Source organism: Culex pipiens, chromosome 2, assembly GCF_016801865.2.
Source record: "Culex pipiens pallens isolate TS chromosome 2, TS_CPP_V2, whole genome shotgun sequence".
In the NCBI taxonomy this organism is placed as follows: domain Eukaryota; kingdom Metazoa; phylum Arthropoda; class Insecta; order Diptera; family Culicidae; genus Culex; species Culex pipiens.
The window spans coordinates 26,314,398-26,333,468 of record NC_068938.1 but is presented as its reverse complement, the minus strand read 5'-3'; the positions used below and the strand labels follow the sequence as shown (position 1 = coordinate 26,333,468).

General features: G+C 34.7%; 1 protein-coding gene and 3 non-coding genes across 4 annotated transcripts in view; all 4 read right to left on the bottom strand.

The window, feature by feature from the left end:
* Window positions 1-19,071, bottom strand: part of LOC120420968 (cGMP-dependent protein kinase, isozyme 1) — a 48,393-nt gene that overhangs the window by 811 nt on the left and 28,511 nt on the right. Inside the window, exons 3-10 of the mRNA XM_039584101.2 lie at window positions 17,299-17,562; window positions 15,990-16,650; window positions 12,563-12,732; window positions 6,611-6,713; window positions 6,236-6,499; window positions 5,716-6,167; window positions 5,488-5,651; window positions 5,241-5,426 (exon numbers count right to left, since the gene is read on the bottom strand). Of these exons, the coding sequence (XP_039440035.1) occupies window positions 5,241-5,426; window positions 5,488-5,651; window positions 5,716-6,167; window positions 6,236-6,499; window positions 6,611-6,713; window positions 12,563-12,732; window positions 15,990-16,650; window positions 17,299-17,562 (2,264 nt within the window). The remainder of the gene's footprint in view (window positions 1-5,240; window positions 5,427-5,487; window positions 5,652-5,715; window positions 6,168-6,235; window positions 6,500-6,610; window positions 6,714-12,562; window positions 12,733-15,989; window positions 16,651-17,298; window positions 17,563-19,071) is intronic.
* On the bottom strand, window positions 10,697-10,769 carry Trnaa-agc (transfer RNA alanine (anticodon AGC)). The gene has a single exon. It is a non-coding gene; the product is annotated as a tRNA-Ala (tRNA).
* On the bottom strand, window positions 10,850-10,922 carry Trnak-cuu (transfer RNA lysine (anticodon CUU)). Its single transcript has one exon. It is a non-coding gene; the product is annotated as a tRNA-Lys (tRNA).
* On the bottom strand, window positions 12,216-12,289 carry Trnan-guu (transfer RNA asparagine (anticodon GUU)). The gene has a single exon. It is a non-coding gene; the product is annotated as a tRNA-Asn (tRNA).

Here is a 19,071-nt window from a genome sequence, read left to right as displayed (position 1 = left end):
ACACATGCATGAAGTGCTTAGCAAAACAAAAGCATGGTTATCAGCTTCATACAGTTATTAAACAAATATTTTCAATTGATAATTTTTTAAAAGTTGCAAGCTTGGATTGTGCCTTACTTATCAAATAAAAACATATAATTTATCGCATATTTCTATTTTCCAATACCCAATATTCAATATAAAAGAAACCATGCATTTTAAAGCAAAAAAAAAATGAATTTGTCATAATACATATAATTAAATTTATTAAATTTTGAAGGTACCCAGGAATTCAATTTCAAAGTATAATTTATGCAGCAAAAATAGAGTTTGAAGGTAAATAAAACTCACAATTATCTATTATCTATCTGCACGATATCGTCGAAAAGAAGAAAATAAGGTTTATTACTTTTTTGACAGACTATCTGAATAGAATTTCCATTATGATGTTTCAAATTGTATAGGTTTACTGACCTGAAATCCCAAATATTAGCTCGATTTGAAAACTCGAGCTGCTCAAGAAAAACTCATTTTCAAAACATTTTTGTATGGGAGAAGTTACTTTTTCAGCCCTGTAATCTGTAATGGAAGGCAAAAACTCAAATTTTAACCAGCATTATTCCATAATAAATGGCTTATCTTGTACATAATTTGAGTTACGGGTTAAATCTTATTTAAAATTCAAATGCATAGCGCCAGCTTCTGTTTAGTCCATTCAAGCTCATATTTGGGTTCATTTTGGTCAGTTTTCGTTTTTTGGGATTATTTTAAAGTTTATTCTTGGATCACTTAAATGTTTCAATTCAACAATTATTCCTTCCAAAATTGTAGAAAATCGATTTACTAAACTCAGATTAACTATTTTTTTTCCAATTACTACCCCGGGCAGTTGGGAATAAAAAACCGGAGGTCATTTCAATAACAAGTCCTGTTAATATATCTGATTTCGTTATCAAAAAATCATGACCACTGGTAATGAAAAGAAAAAAATAATCCACAAAAATTAGGTAAAAATTGTTGTTGATTAGATTTTATGAGAGAATGCCAAAGTGTAAGACAATAACAACTCAAGTTATGGCAAGAGGAAAATCATTCAAATATTGATCGCGTTATTCATGTGATATTACAACTTAAAAAAACAATCAAGGAGCTATTAGACTATGGCTAACAAACTCGCACTTTTTTGTTTTTGACAGTTTGACAAATTCGTAAACTCGCAAACAAAGCCAAGCTGAGCAATTCTCTACAAAACCGGCCGATTTCGACCATTTTTATTTTTTGTATTTTTTGATTTGGCGCAAACTTTGTGGGGGCCTTTCCTATGACCAAAGAAGCCATTTTGCATCATTAGTTTGTCCATATAAATTTCCATACAAATTTGGCAGCTGTTCATACAAAAATGGTACGTAAATATTCGAAAATCTGTAACTTTTGAAGGAATTTTTTGATCAATTTGGTGTCTTCGGCAAAGTTGTAGGTATTGTTAAGGACTATTTAGAAAAAAATAGGTACACGGAAAAAAAAATTTCCCGATTTTTTTATTAACTTTTTTTTCACAAAAACTCAAATTCCCAAAATACGTATTTTTTGATTTTCGAGATTTTTTGATATGTTTTAGGGGACAAAAATCCGCAACTTTTGAGCTATAGAGAAACATGGTCAAAAAATCTGCCGCCGAGTTATGATTTTTTGAAAAACTGGTGATTTTTGGAAAAAATCGAAATTTCATACATAAATTTTTTTGACCTCATTTTTTAATGCAAAATTGAATTTGCAATCGAAAAGTACTTTACAGATTTTTTGATAAAGGGCTCCGTTTTCAAGATATAGCCACCGAAAGTTTGATTTTAGCGAAATATTTGCAGTTTTTAAATTTTTAAAGATAGTGACCATGAGTGACCATTTCTAAAAATATTTTTTTTGAAAAGTTCAGAAAATTTGCTATAAAATTGTCTAAGAGACATTGAAGATTGGACCTCTGGTTGCTGAGATACAGCGGCTTAAAGAAAAAGAAACACGAAAATTGAAGTTTTCTAAGTCTCACCCAAACAGCCCACCATTTTCTAATGACGATATCTCAGCAATTAATGGTCCGATTTTCAATGTTAATACATGAAACATTCGTGAAATTTTCCGATCTTTTCGAAAAAAATATTTTGAAAAAAATTTAATCAAGACTAACATTTTAAAAGGGCCAAACTTTGAATATTATGCCCATTAAAAATGCTAGTATTGATTTAATTTTTTTCAAAATATTTTTTTCGAAAAGATCGGAAAATTTCACGAATGTTTCATGTATTAACATTGAAAATCGGACCATTAATTGCTGAGATATCGTCATTAGAAAATGGTGGGCTGTTTGGGTGAGACTAAGAAAACTTCAATTTTCGTGTTTCTTTTTCTTTAAGTCGCTATATCTCAACAACCACAGGTCCAATCTTCAATGTCTCTTAGACAATTTTATAGCAAATTTTCTGAACTTTTCAAAAAAAATATTTTTAGAAATGGTCACTCATGGTCACTATTTTTGAAAATTGAAAAACTGCAAATATTTCGCTAAAATCAAACTTTCGGTGGCTATATCTTGAAAACGGAGCCCTTTATCAAAAAATCTGTAAAGTACTTTTCGATTGCAAATTCAATTTGGCATTAAAAAATGAGGTCAAAAAAATTTTATGTATGAAATTTCGATTTTTTCCAAAAATCACCAGTTTTTCAAAAAATCATAACTCGGCGGCAGATTTTTTGACCATGTTTCTCTATAGCTCAAAAGTTGCGGATTTTTGTCCCCTAAAACATATCAAAAAATCTCGAAAATCAAAAAATACGTATTTTGGGAATTTGAGTTTTTGTGAAAAAAAAGTTAATAAAAAAATCGGGAAATTTTTTTTTCCGTGTACCTATTTTTTTCTAAATAGTCCTTAACAATACCTACAACTTTGCCGAAGACACCAAATTGATCAAAAAATTCCTTCAAAAGTTACAGATTTTCGAATATATACGTACCATTTTTGTATGAACAGCTGCCAAATTTGTATGGAAATTTATATGGACAAACTAATGATGCAAAATGGCTTCTTTGGTCATAGGGAAGGCCCCCACAAAGTTTGAGCCAAATCAAAAAATACAAATAAAATCCATTTCCGGTTTTGGTAGAGAATTGCTCAGCTGACGTTTCTCCAAACAAAGCAGACAAACTGCCAAACTGTCAAAAAGTTTGTTTGTTTTCGAGTTAGTTTGTTTGTTTGTCGTAGTCTAATACGTCCTTCAGCAATCATAACCAAATTTGTTATTATTTTTTATTGTTCAATTTTTCTTTAACTACCGTCATCAAGGGTTGCATTGGGTCTGGGGGGGTTAGATTAGGTCATACAAAAACGCAGAAATTTGAAACCCCTGATGACGGTATGGGAAAATGTTGACCAAATTTTCATAACCCAATTTGTTATACAATTTTGACCAATTTTGTCAAGGACATTATGGTCTTTATATCAGAACTTTTATAAAAAGTTGAAAAGGCGTCATCCATAAAGTATGTCACGCTAAAATCGGCCAAAATTACCCCCCCCCCTCCCCCCTATGTCACACTTTATCACGCTGGCTCTGACCCCCCAGAAATCTACATTTTTTTTGTTAAATCTGATGATTTAGGCATATTAAATCTATTATCAAAAACTCTGTTTTTTAAAGCCTTGAATCGTGTTTGATTTATGAGTAAAGTTTATTAAATATTAAACTTTTTTAGCTATATTTTAAGACTGAATTTTCAGTATTCAAGAAATAGTCTAGCGTGACGTCACAGTCTCACGTACCCCCCCTCTCCCCCTTGTCACACTTTGTCACACTTGCGACAACCCCCCCTCCCCCCCTAGAGCGTGACGTACTTTGTGGATGACGCCAAATTGAAAGCTGATTATTTTTATTATTGATAAACCCCCCAAGGAAATCAACAATTTGTTTCAAAAATTTTTAGTATCTATAATTCAATTTGATATTATTTTTTATTTTGCTTAGTATGGTTAGGAACTATGAGAAATTTTTTACTAAATTTATCAAAGACATTATTTTGGCCATTAAATGTGGTCTTTGTACCAAAACTTATATAAAATGTTAAACATTTGAAAGCTGATTTTTTTAAATAATTGATATACTCTCCAAGGCAATTTTCTATGAGGCCATAACCCAATTTACTACTATTTATTTATTTTGCTTTATATGGCTAGAACTATGGGAACATTTTCACCAATCTTTTCAATGACCATTTTGACCATGAAATATTCAAAAAAGTTCAAAATTTGAAAACGGGTTTTTTTTATTTTTTTTTTTCGGGCATTCAGGAGTTTGTTCCAGTGGGCATACTGAGCCCAAATCCCAAATATGAGCATGATTGGACGTAACAGGAGCTGGCGCTTTGCATTTGAATTTTAAATGGGATTTAACCCGTAAAAAAAGATTTTTCAAAAACGTAAATTTTTGAGACATTTTGGCCAGTGAATCGTTTATTTTCAACATTATTGTCGTGTAGGCCAAATCCCAGCACATCCCTTTGGTATATATAACATTGAAGTTTAAAGCTGCCTGGAGCTTGGTACAGACCTTCAAAGTTTGGCATTTTTTTTTCGAAAAATTGACCGCAGCAAAATCAAATGTCGTCTTGGGCGTCGTGAAATGCGACGCATATCTTTTTTACCGGGGACGATTTTTCGAAAAAATGCCAAACTTTGATGGTCTGTACCGAGCTCCAGAGTGCTCCAAACTTCAATGTTATATAAACCAAAAGATTCGCAAGGATCTGGCCTACACGCCAGTGATGTTGAAATAAACGCTTCAGTGGCCAAAGTGCCTCAAAAATTGACATTTTTGCATAAGAATTTTTTTACGGGTTAAATCTCATTTTAGATTCAAATGCAATGCGCCAGCTCCTAAGCTAATAATTAGAAAACAATATCAAAATCAGTCCTTACCATTGCAAAAAAAATATCTCATCAATACCAAGTTGAGTCACAGGATCGGATTTTCTTGTTGTAATTTTCTGATAACACGATGAGTTATAGGGTTGTACGTCTATTGTATTCCTTTTTATGAAAAAATTCTAAACCTTAACTCTTATTCATAAAAAGTGAAAATTTTCAGATTATCAACAAATTTTGTTTGGTTTTGAGAGTCTTCTTTTTTGGAAATTTTGACTTTTTTTCTATTTCATATTATATCAAACAACAATTATTCTAAATCACATGAAAATAACTTTATCTCAAACTTACTTGTGCTTCTTAATATCCTGAACGCCTCCCCTTTGATAGCCGAGCCGCTCCGACGGAATATCCCGACAGAGCCGCTTGATCAAACTGACCGCCGACCGGGACATGTGCTTGGGAAAATTCACCATATCGATTCCCTTAAGAATAATATTGTACGTTTTCATCGGGTCTGCCGCCGCAAATGGAGGTCTACAAATAGTTGCAAATTGAGGTAAGTTCGAATTTAAGGTAAATTGGTGAAAACAATTACATTCCCGTCAGCAACTCATGGATCAAAACTCCAAGCGCCCAGTAATCCACGGAACGATCGTGTCCTCGATTCAGCACAATCTCAGGCGCGACATATTCCGGAGTTCCGCAGAAGGTCCATGTTTTGCTGCTGTAACCAATGAACTTGGCAAAGCCGAAGTCAACCTGAAAAGGCAAAGAGACTTGAATCAGTTGACGTTCAAACTAGAAGATTTGTCTAAAGACCTACCAACTTGACGTAACCCTTGGAGTCCAGCAGCAGATTCTCCGGCTTCAGATCTCGGTACACGATCCCCCGCGAGTGCAAAAACTCAAACGCCTTCAGCACACACCCGACGATGAACTTTGCCGTTCCGTCCTCAAAGTGCGTTCGATCCCTCAAAATCGTCCAAACCTCTCCGCCCATACAGGCCTCCAGCAGCATGTACACGTACTTGTCGTTCCGATACGTCCGGTAAAGCCGACAGATGAACGGACTATTGCAAGCCAGCATGATCTTCCGCTCGCTGTACACGTGCTCCTGCTGCCGAGTGTCCACGATGTGCTTCTTCTTCATGCATTTGAGCGCAAACACCCGGATCGAGTTGGTTTGCTCTAGTTTGACTAACTCGACGCGGCCAAAGCCACCGACGCCAAGCGTTCCGACAATCTCCAAGCTGGACAGTTCCACGTCCATGAGTTCTGAAGAAGTTTGAAAGAAATGTTGAATTTTTCAAGATATCAACCAAGCCAAACCACCCACAACTTACCAGGTTTCACCGCGTCCAGCGAAGGCAGCTGGTTCTCCAGATTCCGGAAGGCCAGCACCCGCTCCGCGTCCCCGTAGTCCTTCTCGTGCAGCTCGCACAGGTCCCCGATGTGCTTCGTGAAGGACTCCCGGTCCAGCGTTAAGCACTCCACGCCCGGGGACATGGCGATTATGTTCGCCGTCCGTTTGTCCTCCTTGATGAGGGCCTTCTCGCCAAAGTACTCGCCGCGGCCCAGGATTCGGATTTCCTCCTCGACGGAACGGCCTGGCGTGGACGCGAACGTGACCAAGTGATGGAATTAGAGGGGAAAAACCAGAAAAACGGTTAATTGGGCCAGGTGTCACAAAGGTGGGGTTACTCAAAGGAAATAAGTACCTGGTAAACGCTGGGTGACCTTCACCGTGCCTTGGCTAATGAGGAAAAAGGTGTCGCCGGCGGCGCCCTGACGGATGATGTACGCTCCGGCGGGGTAGAATTCCTGCGGAAGTTAGTTAAGGGATAAAAATAATATATAGTAATTCTATAGATAAATCTATAAACAATTCTACATATAAATCTCTAATAATGATTTCTTGCAAGAATTTTTAAATATCAGCTTCAATCAAGAACACGTCTTCGCCTTAAATATGAGATGATTTGTTTTCTGTAGAGTTTTTAACTTAAACCACATATTTCAGACAATTCTTACGCGTTAGGCTGTTGAAAACATTATATCCAGAAATCACTTAGAGGTTTTCTTAAAATACCAACATTTTCACAAAATACCTTATTTTATCGAAAGTACTGAAAATTTTAAATGAAGCGAAATTTGGTATGCTTCATACATACATTCAAATGTTGTATGCTTTATATGAAATTTTGCTTCATTTGATACCCATAATGCAAATTTTAAAAATTTATGTATTTAAAAAAAATTAAATATTTTGAGAAAATTTCAGCATTTAAAAAAAATTAAAACAGTGAAACTGCATTTAAAAATTCGCTTCATTTGATAACCATATTTCAAAGCATAAAAATGTCATAATTTTGTAAAAATTTGAGTATTTTAACAAAAAAAAATCTAATAAAGTAAAATGCATACCAAATTTCGCTTCGTTTACCCATGCTTCAAATTTATGAAAGTTTGAGTACTTTCCAAAAATACTGTATTTTGCGAAAATTCGAGCATTTTATAAAACAAAACTAAACATGTGAAAATGAATAACAAATTTCGCTTCGTTTCATCCATATTGCAAATAAGGAAAATTTGTGTAATTTCAAAAAAAAGATACTTTATGAAATTCGATCATTTTTTTTATTTCTAAAAATGTGAAAATGCATAACTTATTTCGCTTCGTTTCGGATCTGTATTGCAAATTATGAAAAAAATAGTAATTTCGAAAAAACATGGTATTTTGTGAAAATTTTAGTTTTTTTTTTAACTTATAAAAAGAAAATGCATGCAAATTTTGGCTTACCTTGATAATCATATTTAAAATTTTAATAATTTGAGTATTTTCGAAAAATACGGTATTTTCTGAAATTTTTTGGTATTTTCAAAAAAAAAACTCTTATAGAGTGGAAAAGCATACCAAAAGTTCGCTTCGTGTGATACTCATATCGCAAATTAAATAAATTTGAGTACTTAAAAAAATACGGTATTTTGAGAACAATTGAACTTTGAAACTTACTACATTTTCCAAAAATATATTCATAGTGAAACTATTGAAGAATTAAGTCAATTTAAAAAAATATTTTAAAAATGAACTATCGTCGATAATATTATCGCCGATAGAATTATCGTTATCGTTATTGAGCCTAGATAATTTTTTCGTTAACAACCTTGCTTTAAGCATTATAAATATTCGCTGATATAGTATTCATGAAAGTGGTCTTTTCTTGGTGTTACATCAGATTTTCGATTAAAAACAATAATATAATCTATAGTAATACATCAGTTTGAAAAATTTTCACTCCGAAGTTATAATACATATATATTGCTTCTGATGTTATTTTGGACCAATTCAGAAAAAGGTTGCTTAGGAAGATTCTAAGATAGAGCCATTTTAAAATGTAACTTCCGACATTTTCTAAGAAAATAAATTATATATGTTATAATTAATAACTTTAAACGCTGAGCACCCCCAGATTATGCATACTTTTGCTTATGATAACTTTGATGTATATGGGAGTCAAGTTACAGGAAGATGCTAATGTGGTTTCAATGATAAATCCATTTTAAAATGTTTTTTTCATTGAACTTATGAATAAATTAAATGACATTATAAAATGGCTGTAATTCTAAAAACATATCTACAAACCTTCTGAAACTTGGCTAACAGATACAGTAAAGATAACAAAAGCAAAAAAATCATTATTTCATAAATCTCAAAATTACGGTGAAATTGTAAAAAAACATACATTTTCTAACATTTAAAAATTGACGTTTCTCTGAAATCACAACAGCAAACTTTCTGATATTTGATATAGATATACTTCAAAGATATCAGAAGTAAAATACATAATCGTTGCGGAACTGCTTTTTCCAAGCTGATGTAATTTTATAGATTTTTTTTATTTTTTTATTAAAAATATGGATGAAAAAAGACATAAAAAAATCCATGAAACAGACTGCATAAGGCCGTTGCAAATATTTTTCAAAGTTTATGTCCCCCCCCCTTCAAAATTGGTCCAAAAAATCAGGGGGCAAAAAAAATATTTTTTCAAAAAACTTCAAAATTTTAATGAAAATAAAAGTCAAATCAACTGAAAACAATCTAAAACGCATTTTTCTGCATTGATAATCATATTTAGCATGTTTGGGCTGGATTTAAAATATTTTGAATTTTTATGAAATTCCAATGTACAGCACCGCAAAAACTTTATTTTTGGCAAAAAAATAAATTTTCGTCAATACTTAGGTATTTTGGAAACTAATGATTGCAAAACAACTGGACAGGTGTATAATGCATTTTTAAACACTTTTTTCATTCAAATGTTAAAACTGTGGCTCGTAAATTCATTTTTATGGGTGGGTTTGGGGGGAAAAAAAAAAAAGAGTAGGGGGATGAGGAGTGGGTATTTTAGGTTTTTTTGGGGCAGAGGATTTGTGGAGTTTTTTTTTAATTTTGTTTTGTAGTATGTATGGTTGGGTTATTTGTTTTGATTTGTGGGATGTATTTGATAGAGGGGGTAGTGAGTTTGTGTTATATTGATTATAAGGTGAGTTGGTTGGTTTATTGATGTGGTTTTTGTTGTTGGTATGGGATGTTTATGTTGTATGTTGGTTTTGAGAGTGGGGGGGTATTGGTGGTATTATAGGTGTTGTATTGTGTTGAGGGGTTGATAAGTTTTGAGATGGATGGGGGGGATTAAATGGTATGGGGTAATTTTGTTATGTATTGGTGGGGAGTTTGTAGTAACTTTTATTTGTATTTTAAATTGGGGGTTATTGAGTATTGTTGTGGGGTTGGATTGTGGGTTGGGAATTAGTTGGGTGGGGGGATAAGTTTGGATGAGGGTTGAGGGGGTGGGTGGTGTTGTATAGTTGTTGGGATTTTGGATATTGTGGGGTGGGTGTTGTGATATGTTTGTTGGAATGGTGAGTGTAAAATTTATTGTGGTGGTAGAGGTTTTTTGTTGGAGTAGGGTTTTTATGAGTTTTAAAAGGGGTATTGTTAGTAATTGGGGATTATAGGTTATTGGATTTGGAGTGTTTTTGTGGTGAGTGTGGTGTTTAATATAAAGGATATGTATTTTATGAAGTAGTTGGTTTTGGGGTGGTTTATGGGGGAGGTGGAAAGTAGGTGTGTTTAGGTTATATTTTTTGTTTTGGTTTTTTGTTTAGGATTGTTGTGTGATGGTGTTTTAAGTGAGTTGGGGGGGTAGGGGTTGTTTTAGTGGGATGGTGTTTAAGTGAAGGTGGGATGTGGTGATGAATATAAGTGGTATAGTTGTGTTGGTTATGGGTAAGGTTGAAATGACTCCAAATTTCTAAGCTTCATTAACGATAAGAAAAGATTTCATGGAAAAAAATCAAGAATGAAAGCCAAATTTTGTTAAAGTATTTGTATATACTTAAATTTGAATTGGAAAATTTCAATAAAACATACTTGAAATAAGTAATAATTAATATATTTAATATCCATTTCAAATTGAAATATTTTGAAACAAAAATATGTCAGCTGTTGATTCCTCGTTAAAACTATCCAAAAATCATTGGAAAGCTTCTCATTTATCATCCCATTGAAATAAATCTTGAAATAAAATGTTTTTAATTTACGCTGATTTAGAGAAAAATCTCATATGTCCGCTCCTAACTACATCCAATTTGCTTATTTTCACTATTTAAACAACTTATTTTAAAACAATTTTGATAGAAACTTGAATGGTAATTATGTCAAAAAGTGCTGAAATATCAACATGTATTAATGTATTAATGTATTAAAATTCATCTCATTTAGTTTAGAACAAAAGAAAGACTGGAGATGCGGGGCATCGATCCCCGTACCTCTCACATGCTAAGCGAGCGCTCTACCATCTGAGCTACATCCCCTCGATATCCTGAGAGTTGAACATTTCGATCCCCTTCACGATACTTTTGGCGGTAAAACAAAACACAGAAAAAAAACATCACGCCCAACGTGGGGCTCGAACCCACGACCCTGAGATTAAGAGTCTCATGCTCTACCGACTGAGCTAGCCGGGCAGATATGTTTGGAATCAAAAACATTAAAATTTAATCATTTTGTTAGTTAGTTTATTAAGGAGGATTGAGGATTTGGACCACTTATTGCTCACATCCAATCAGATATTTATTACTTAACAAGCCTAACCCGACAAACTTCGCTTTGCCATTTTCGTTTTTTGACGTTTTACCATTTTTGCTTATTCAGCCTCCTGCACCCAACTGGCAGTGGCATGATTGTGATGCATGGCGGCATGAAAGTATATCAGAATCTGCATGAAAACTGTCCTCATGCATTTTTTGCGATATAGGGGTATGACATTTTTGCCCGTTACCGACAATTATCGACATTACCGACGGCTTTTTGGTTGTATTTCACAAAAAAAAAACACTTAGTAGAACGAGGATTGAACCACCAACTTCTTGGTTATTGATCCGACACGCTACCACCGCGCCATGTACGCTTGATGAAAAGTGAGTGAAAGAGCACCAGCATATGCTTCTCTTTGGAGTGTTTCTCGGGGACGGGCCAGCGTTATATGTGTTGGTAAGAACTGCAGATCGCTGAAATGTTTACACGCGGGCAAAAATGATCTAGGGGCTTGCTGCAAAAAATGTTATAAAATATGACATTTTCTGCAGCAAATCCACTGTTGCAGATTTTGAGATATATTTTTCCTTTGGGTGTGTGATCAAAATTTGATTTTACGTAACTTTTTCCATACAATTGGCAGATTTACCGGAATCGATTCCAGAGTGGCCAAAGTTGTAACTTTTTAACGTATGAACCTTCCTTGGGCTTGCACGGACCTAACGCAACAAAGAGCACCTCGATCAGACACTCCGTATTGAACTGATTCGCGTTCAAACAAAACCATCGAAATTTTTTATATATATAGATAGAAGATTACAGTTGAAGATGGTTTGAAGGAGTTCCATGACCGTAAATTTGTTATCAATTAACAGTTGACCATGTTTGATTTAAATAAAAATTAGGCTTGATTCAAATGGCATTCATTAATAAAGTTATCTACATGTTGTTTTCTGTATAGGCATTGTACCATATCGTGATTCATTATTCTTGTTACAATAAACTATATCTGAGGCTGAGCTCAGTTTTCAGAATCATCATTAACTGTCACTACTCCAAGAGTGAATGGCACAATCTTGCCTCAAATTTAAAATTTACTACTGAAGAGATTAGATTTCCGTTTGAATTACATTCTTCTAGGGCAGTTTTTATATTTTACATTATTTACATAACATTTATATTTTTGCATAACCTTTCAATTCCCCTTAAATAAAATATTTTCCCGCCCCCGGGTGGACTCGAACCACCAACCTTTCGGTTAACAGCCGAACGCGCTAACCGATTGCGCCACGAAGGCAGCTGATAATTGTCTAAATGTATAGCCACCAATATTTTTATCACCAGAACTCTTATCTTAAGAGTGTTTTGTGACTAATCCCTGAAACGTGCGAAATAAGTATGAGATTGAAACATATGTCTATTTTCGCACACTTCTCCAAGTAGGTATGAAAACGTTTTCAAGAGCTGAGAACCATAGACATAATAGCATCTCTCATTATCATATACATTTCAGGCAAGACAATAATTTTAAGGAAAAAGTAACACAAGTGGCAAAAGAAAGTAAACTCACCACTTCCAGCACGTCCGCAATCTTGGTAAGTACGTCATTACTGAGGTTCTTGAGCAGGGGGACCGACCGCAGAAAGTTGACGTTCTCCTCGATCCGCTGCAGCCCGGTGCGCATCATTATCTGCTGGAAGACGCGCCGGTCCAGGACCCAGACGCGGGAGTCGCACAGCACTGCACGATTGCGATTTGGGAAAAAGAAAGTAATATTGTTAACATTATTTGTTTGAAATTTGTTTTCGATCTTCAACTTTATTAAAATCAGTTTTATTTTTTATTACATTTTCAAACACATGAGACCACAGAAGAAAGTTCAATAAATTGCAAGGTAAAAATATACAAACATGATTTAAATAAAATAATTTCTAGCATAATGAATCAAATTGGAAAAAAAACATAAGATGTTACAAAAGCAAAAGTATCATAATTTTTATGCTTCTGCAATAAGTTCTGAACCTTTCAAATCATAATTTGCATTTTTTTTTACTTTATTTGAGGCCGTTGCAAATATTTTCCACACATCATGTTCAAGGTAAAAAAATAAAATTGCTGGAAATTTGCTTTTCCTTCAAAAAGTATTTTCAATTTGCAAAAAACTGATTTTTTCTTGAAAACCTTTATTTCATTTGGATCAAAACATGATTTTTGAAAGTTTTGTCTGATGGTAGGGGAAATATACCCATTTTAATCACTCTAAGCCGTTCGACCAATTCTCTTCACTATTGACATTTTTTGCTATTAAATCAACATTTTCAGATTTATCAACAATGGAGAGTTGCTTGTTAACTTTTATTTGAGCTATTTATTACTTTGGAACCGTCAAAAACATTTTATGAAAGCTGTAATTCATGATCAAAGCGCTGATAGGCCGATAATAGAAATAGGCTGAAAAATGGCAGAGTTCTCCTATTTGAATTAATTTCCAAAAATCACAATATTTCAGCAAACTCATATCTCCGGTACCACATTTTGCACCATCCTAAACACTCTTAAACTCTAGCGCAAAAGATGTCTTTTTAAATTCCCTAAAACAAGTCGAAAAATAAAAAGTGAGTATTTTGGGAATTAAATTCTCAGCAATAGAATGTAAAAAAATCGGACTATTTTTTCATGTACTATTTTTTTCTAAAAGTCCTCATTATAGCTTACAACTTTACCCAAGACAATAAGCGATCAGAAAATCTCTTCTTATGATACAGATTATCATAAATTCACATTTTGTATGACCAGCCGCAAAAAAAACGAATGACAAAGTTTCATAAAAAATAGCAAATTGAAAACCTTGAAAAAAAAAATGCTAAATTTCAGACAATTACTCATCTAAACTAATCTAAACCTAGCGCAGTCAGTCTTTTGAGGCGATCCCAGAGAATGCGATAGGATGATTAATGCCTAGTATCTTCTTGTCATTATTACCATTTGTCATGCCCCATTGCATTAGATTGCATTGAAACATCACAAACGTCAATGTGGCTAGGCCTACTGCGTAAAGTAAACCGCAAAGATGATTCGTTGAATTGGATTGAGTTTCAAATTTCGGAGAATCACTCATGAGGAAAATGTAAATTACGTACAAAAGATACCACGATATTGTTTGAAACAAAATCTGTCAACACTGTCAACTGTGAACAGGGTTACCAGGATGCCAAATACATCTGTTTGACAGATTTTCCATATTCTGCCAATTTCGAACAACTTTATCATTAAAATAAACGAGATGAAATAAAAATCGAAAAACTAAGAAAATATTTATTTTAATCAATTAAACGATCTGAATTTTACAAACTTTGAATAAACTCACATCCTCCAACCCATCATGATTGTGTGATATTTGTCTGCAAGGTTTTTGATCGGTACTAGGCCAGTATTTTTTAAATTTTAACCTGGCAACCCTGGCCTTGAGCCAAAAAAATTAAAATTTGTAAAAAAGAAAAAGAAAGTTGAATTTGTTATTTACATTTTAAGTTTTTTTTGTGTGGTGCAAACATAATGATAAAAATAAATAAACCTAACCAGTCGAAATTTTATTTGTTCGAAAATACCTCTTTATTTATGACAAAAAAGTAAAATTACACAAAAAATAATGAAAATATAAAATCAAATAAATAAATCTAGAGTTTTTTTTAAAGGTCTTATAAGCTAATGTATTGCATATGTTTATAGGAGCTAATCAAAAAAAATTCTAGAATTTCAAGTTTCGAGCCAAATTTGCTACATTTGAAAGAAATGCTTTTAAAATAATTACAGTTTTTACAGAACAAATATCTAAACATCAATGAATTTTCATTCCTGAATGTTTACGTCTTTTCCAAACTGTTATTAGAAAATTATAAATGTGTAAAAATATTAAAACCAGTATTTGTTTAAAATCAAAAAAAATCGTTGTACTTTTAATTTTTAATAATAATATGTTTTTTTTTATAGATTTTTTGCAGGTATTTATTGTTAAGGGAGACCACATTGTATAAAGAAATTTTGAAAGGAGGGGAGAAGAAATACACTTCAAAATTAAATTCACATCGGCCTTCTGGTTGATAATCAAAAAATTTCCAAAATTTTGTTTAATTTAATAAATTTAATGTGACAGATAGTAATAATTCTTTCAATAAATTAAATTTAACCTAATATTAACTTTATTTAATTTGGATCAAAATAATGCAGAACAGAAATTTTTGCTAAGACTTTTTAAAACTTGCAACTCATAACACATATTTGTGTATTTTTTCACAAAGGTTTGTTCAAATATTACGTCCAAAGATTTTCGGGATTTCAGACCCCCTCCCTCTCCCCTGTCACGCACTTTTCCTATACCTTTAACATGGGCTGTCACAAACCCCAGACCTCCCCCCCCTTCCCCTATTCATGGACGTAATTTTTGAACGAATCCTACAAGAATGGTATCGCAAAATAATCGAATCTGTAACAATAAAAAAGGATCACTATATTTTTCAAACTTTTGTTAATTATACTGGTCTTTTATCCTCCTGATTAAAATTACTTCAAGAATCAGAGAGCGAAACCAGATGAAAAAAATTTACTATTTCATTGAATAAATTTAGTTAACGAAACCCAGGCACAGTTTGCTATCTTATTTCTCGATTAAATATTATTTTAATACTTTTTGGCTTTTCAATTTAGATTGATTTCTTTCTGTCACGTTCTTGACAATTAAAGTCAATTAAAATCATTTTTGTTCATGAAAATTTGTAAGACGTCTCAGTTGTTCTGAAATTGTTTTCAAATATTTTTTGTTAATTATACAAATTATCCAAATTATGTTGACTTATGATTAAATGAATCATGCATTTAAAAAAAAATAAAATTAATCAATTTTAGTTAAAAAAAAGAACTGTGTTATATTTCATTTATTCAACATAAATTCAACATAATTAATGATCCTAAAGAAAGCAAAATGTACAAACATGTTTTACCTCTAATGGAAGCCGTCCTCGTGCAGTTGTACAGTATCGCCAGCTCTCCAAACGCCTTCCCCGGCCCCATGAACCCCAGCGACTTGCTATCCTTCAACACCTCAAAGTTCCCCGAAGCCGACACGTACAAGTGCGAGCCCGCCTGCCCCTCGTGAATCACATACTCCCCGGCCCGAAACTCCCGACTGTACATCGAGTCCACAATCTCCCGAATCTGCAGCGAATCAATGTTCTTGAAGAAATCGTTCTCCAAAATCGCGTCCTTAATCAGCTGCTTCGCACTGTAGTCCTTGTCGTACTTGGGGATCTTAATGTCCGAGTGACTGCCCATCAGTTCGCAACTCTCGCCCGAAACTCCCTGCTTCTTCATCGCCACCAGCATGGCTCCTTTGGGTTTGATGTGACCGTTTCCGACGTTGCTCGGCGTTCCGTGGTTCAGCTTGAAGCCCTTGCCGGGAACGCCGAAGAGTTCGGAGACCGGAAGCTGCTGACCGGCCATCACGTAGTTCGCTTGAATGCTGGACAGCAGGTCGCCCTCGACTACCGGTGGGGTCTTGGGGACTTTCTGGAGCTGCTGGAGTGCCACGACCGGGGCCGATTGCTGCTGCTGCTGCTGCTTCTTAACGTCCATGCTGTTGGTGGTCGTCTGCTGGAGTACGCTCTAATGAGGGTCAGCAAAAGAAAGGAAAGGTTAGTCCGTCGTAAACCTCAATTGTGTGTGTCGTTTGCTTGCGTTCAAGACGAAATTGCTCATTCCGGGCACGCAACAATTTGCAATGAAAACGGCGTTTGTAGTTTGTGGGAGTGGTGGCGGCGGGACCGTTGGACGGCCTTGGCCGATGGGGAGTTGACAGGGTTGGCCGGTTTCAGATGTCCATCATATAGTTGAAGGAGTTATGAATGCTAAAGAGTGATTCTCTGGGAGAATGCTTATTTCAATTTTATTTCTCCAGCATTTGCTTTTTTTTTTATTCAAAGCAATTCATTGCATAAAAAAATTAAAACCTAATTTAAAATTTTTATTGTAATAAAAGTTTCAATGTTTTTACAGAGAAAAGAGTTGACGAAGTAATCAACATTACATTATGGACAGCTTGACATGAAATATTGATCACTAATAACGCATATCAAACTGTTCAATCAATCGATTTCAAAGTCACTTTATGCCTTCATGAACTCTGGCTCCAAAAACAGACTTCCAACGCAGAAAATTGACATTGAAGCTGCATTTGCCAAAATTAGTGCATCTTTTCACACTCCACAAACAAAACCCTCACACTTCTTAATTAGCTCTAATTGCCACGCTCACCTTGAGTTTGTCGATCTCCCGCCGAAGTTTGCTGATTTCCTCGTCCCGGGCTTTGAGCAGCTGCCGCAGGTTGTTGATTTCATCTTCGAGGGTCCGCGGCAGATGGCGGCCACCGCTACTGCTGTTGAGCGTCGGGGTGCTCCCGTACGACTGGAAGCTATCACAGTTGGAGTCCGGCGGAATGGATTTGCGGCGGGAGTCACCACCGCCGCCGCCGGTTAGCACCGTCCGGCTGCCGTACAGCATTTTGGAATTTTTGCGGATCTGGTTTTCATGGGAGGTGGAAAACAATGATGAAATTAATATTATTTTGCATATTTCTTCTTATTTAGTCATAAAGAAGTTACTAAAAATGTTTGAAAGATACTTAAAATCTGTACGTAAACTAGACATTGATTTTCATTAGTATTTGGTATCAATTCAAGTTTTCAATGAAGTTTCAATGCAGAAATAGCCTAATGTTGAAAAGTTCTACTTTCCATCACTGAAATGGGTGCTGGAAAGTTGAACTTTTCAGCACTTGTTTCGAAAAGTAACACTTTTCATTATTTTTTTGATTTAAACGATTTATTGACATAATACATGAAAACTTTACTTAAAATTTCACTCAATGGGTGTTTTTCGGAATTGCAAAAAATGTTGTATGGAACTCGTTGCAAAACTTGATTTTTTCAGCACTCTTCGTATTTATCCAACTCGGTGAACCTCGTTGGATAAATAAATACCTCGTGCTGAAAAAATCTTCTTTTTGCAACTTGTTGCATGAACTACTATTATTTCATTTGCAAAACATATTTTGCAAATAATTTGCATAATTTCATGAATTTTCATTGTAATCGATCTGTAAAATATTATGTTAACCAAAACTACTCATTTTTTTTAAACCCAAGTCACCCCCCCCACCGTCACGGAACTGCCCCACCACCACCCCCCCCCCCTGAAAAAAAATTCAACAAAGCAGCCCCCACTGTACTAACAACACACACGCGCGACCCCAAACGCGTACCCGGTCCCCCCACAACCACGTGCATAACAGTTCAATCCCGCACCCACCACAAACCCGATACCCCCCCAACCCTGCGTCCCTCACCCCTAAACCATGCCCAAAAATCACAAATAAAGCACCAGAACCACCCCCCACCCTGCTCTCCCAGACCCCAATGCCAAGTGAATCCAAAAACCACTCCAGAGCCTAGCACTACCGACCTCCCCACACATTTAACTAACCGAATACACACCTGAAACAAAACCGCTACCACAAACAACTCCCACACCCTGGTGAGTACCAATGCTCGCAAACAACACAAAAACAAACAAAAATAACCCACCGCACAGGAAAGACTCGTTCAACAACAAAAATACCCCCCAACAGTACCAGGGGTACGGCCCCATCAAGTACCATCACCCATTGTGTAAATAAAACATGTCATAACCTCGTACTTTAAAAAACATAGTGGCGAATGACAACTGGAATTACCGAATTCTGGGACGACTTTGACAAGACCAGAAAATGTTTAAAAAATCCGAATTCAAGTGTTCACAATAACACAATCACTAAGGTTGCTGATAAGTTTAAAAAAAAATCAATGTGTAAATTTAGTTAGCTTAAATTGTAAGCTTTTTAACAAAAATTCAAAATTTTGCCTTAAAAATCGTTAAAATGAGTTTTTTGATAAAATTACGGTCTAGGGCAAGTTATTTGCCATAAAAAACATCATTTCTGCATTATTTTATTTTTTAACTTTATGAGTCAATGTTCCCACGAAATGGTAA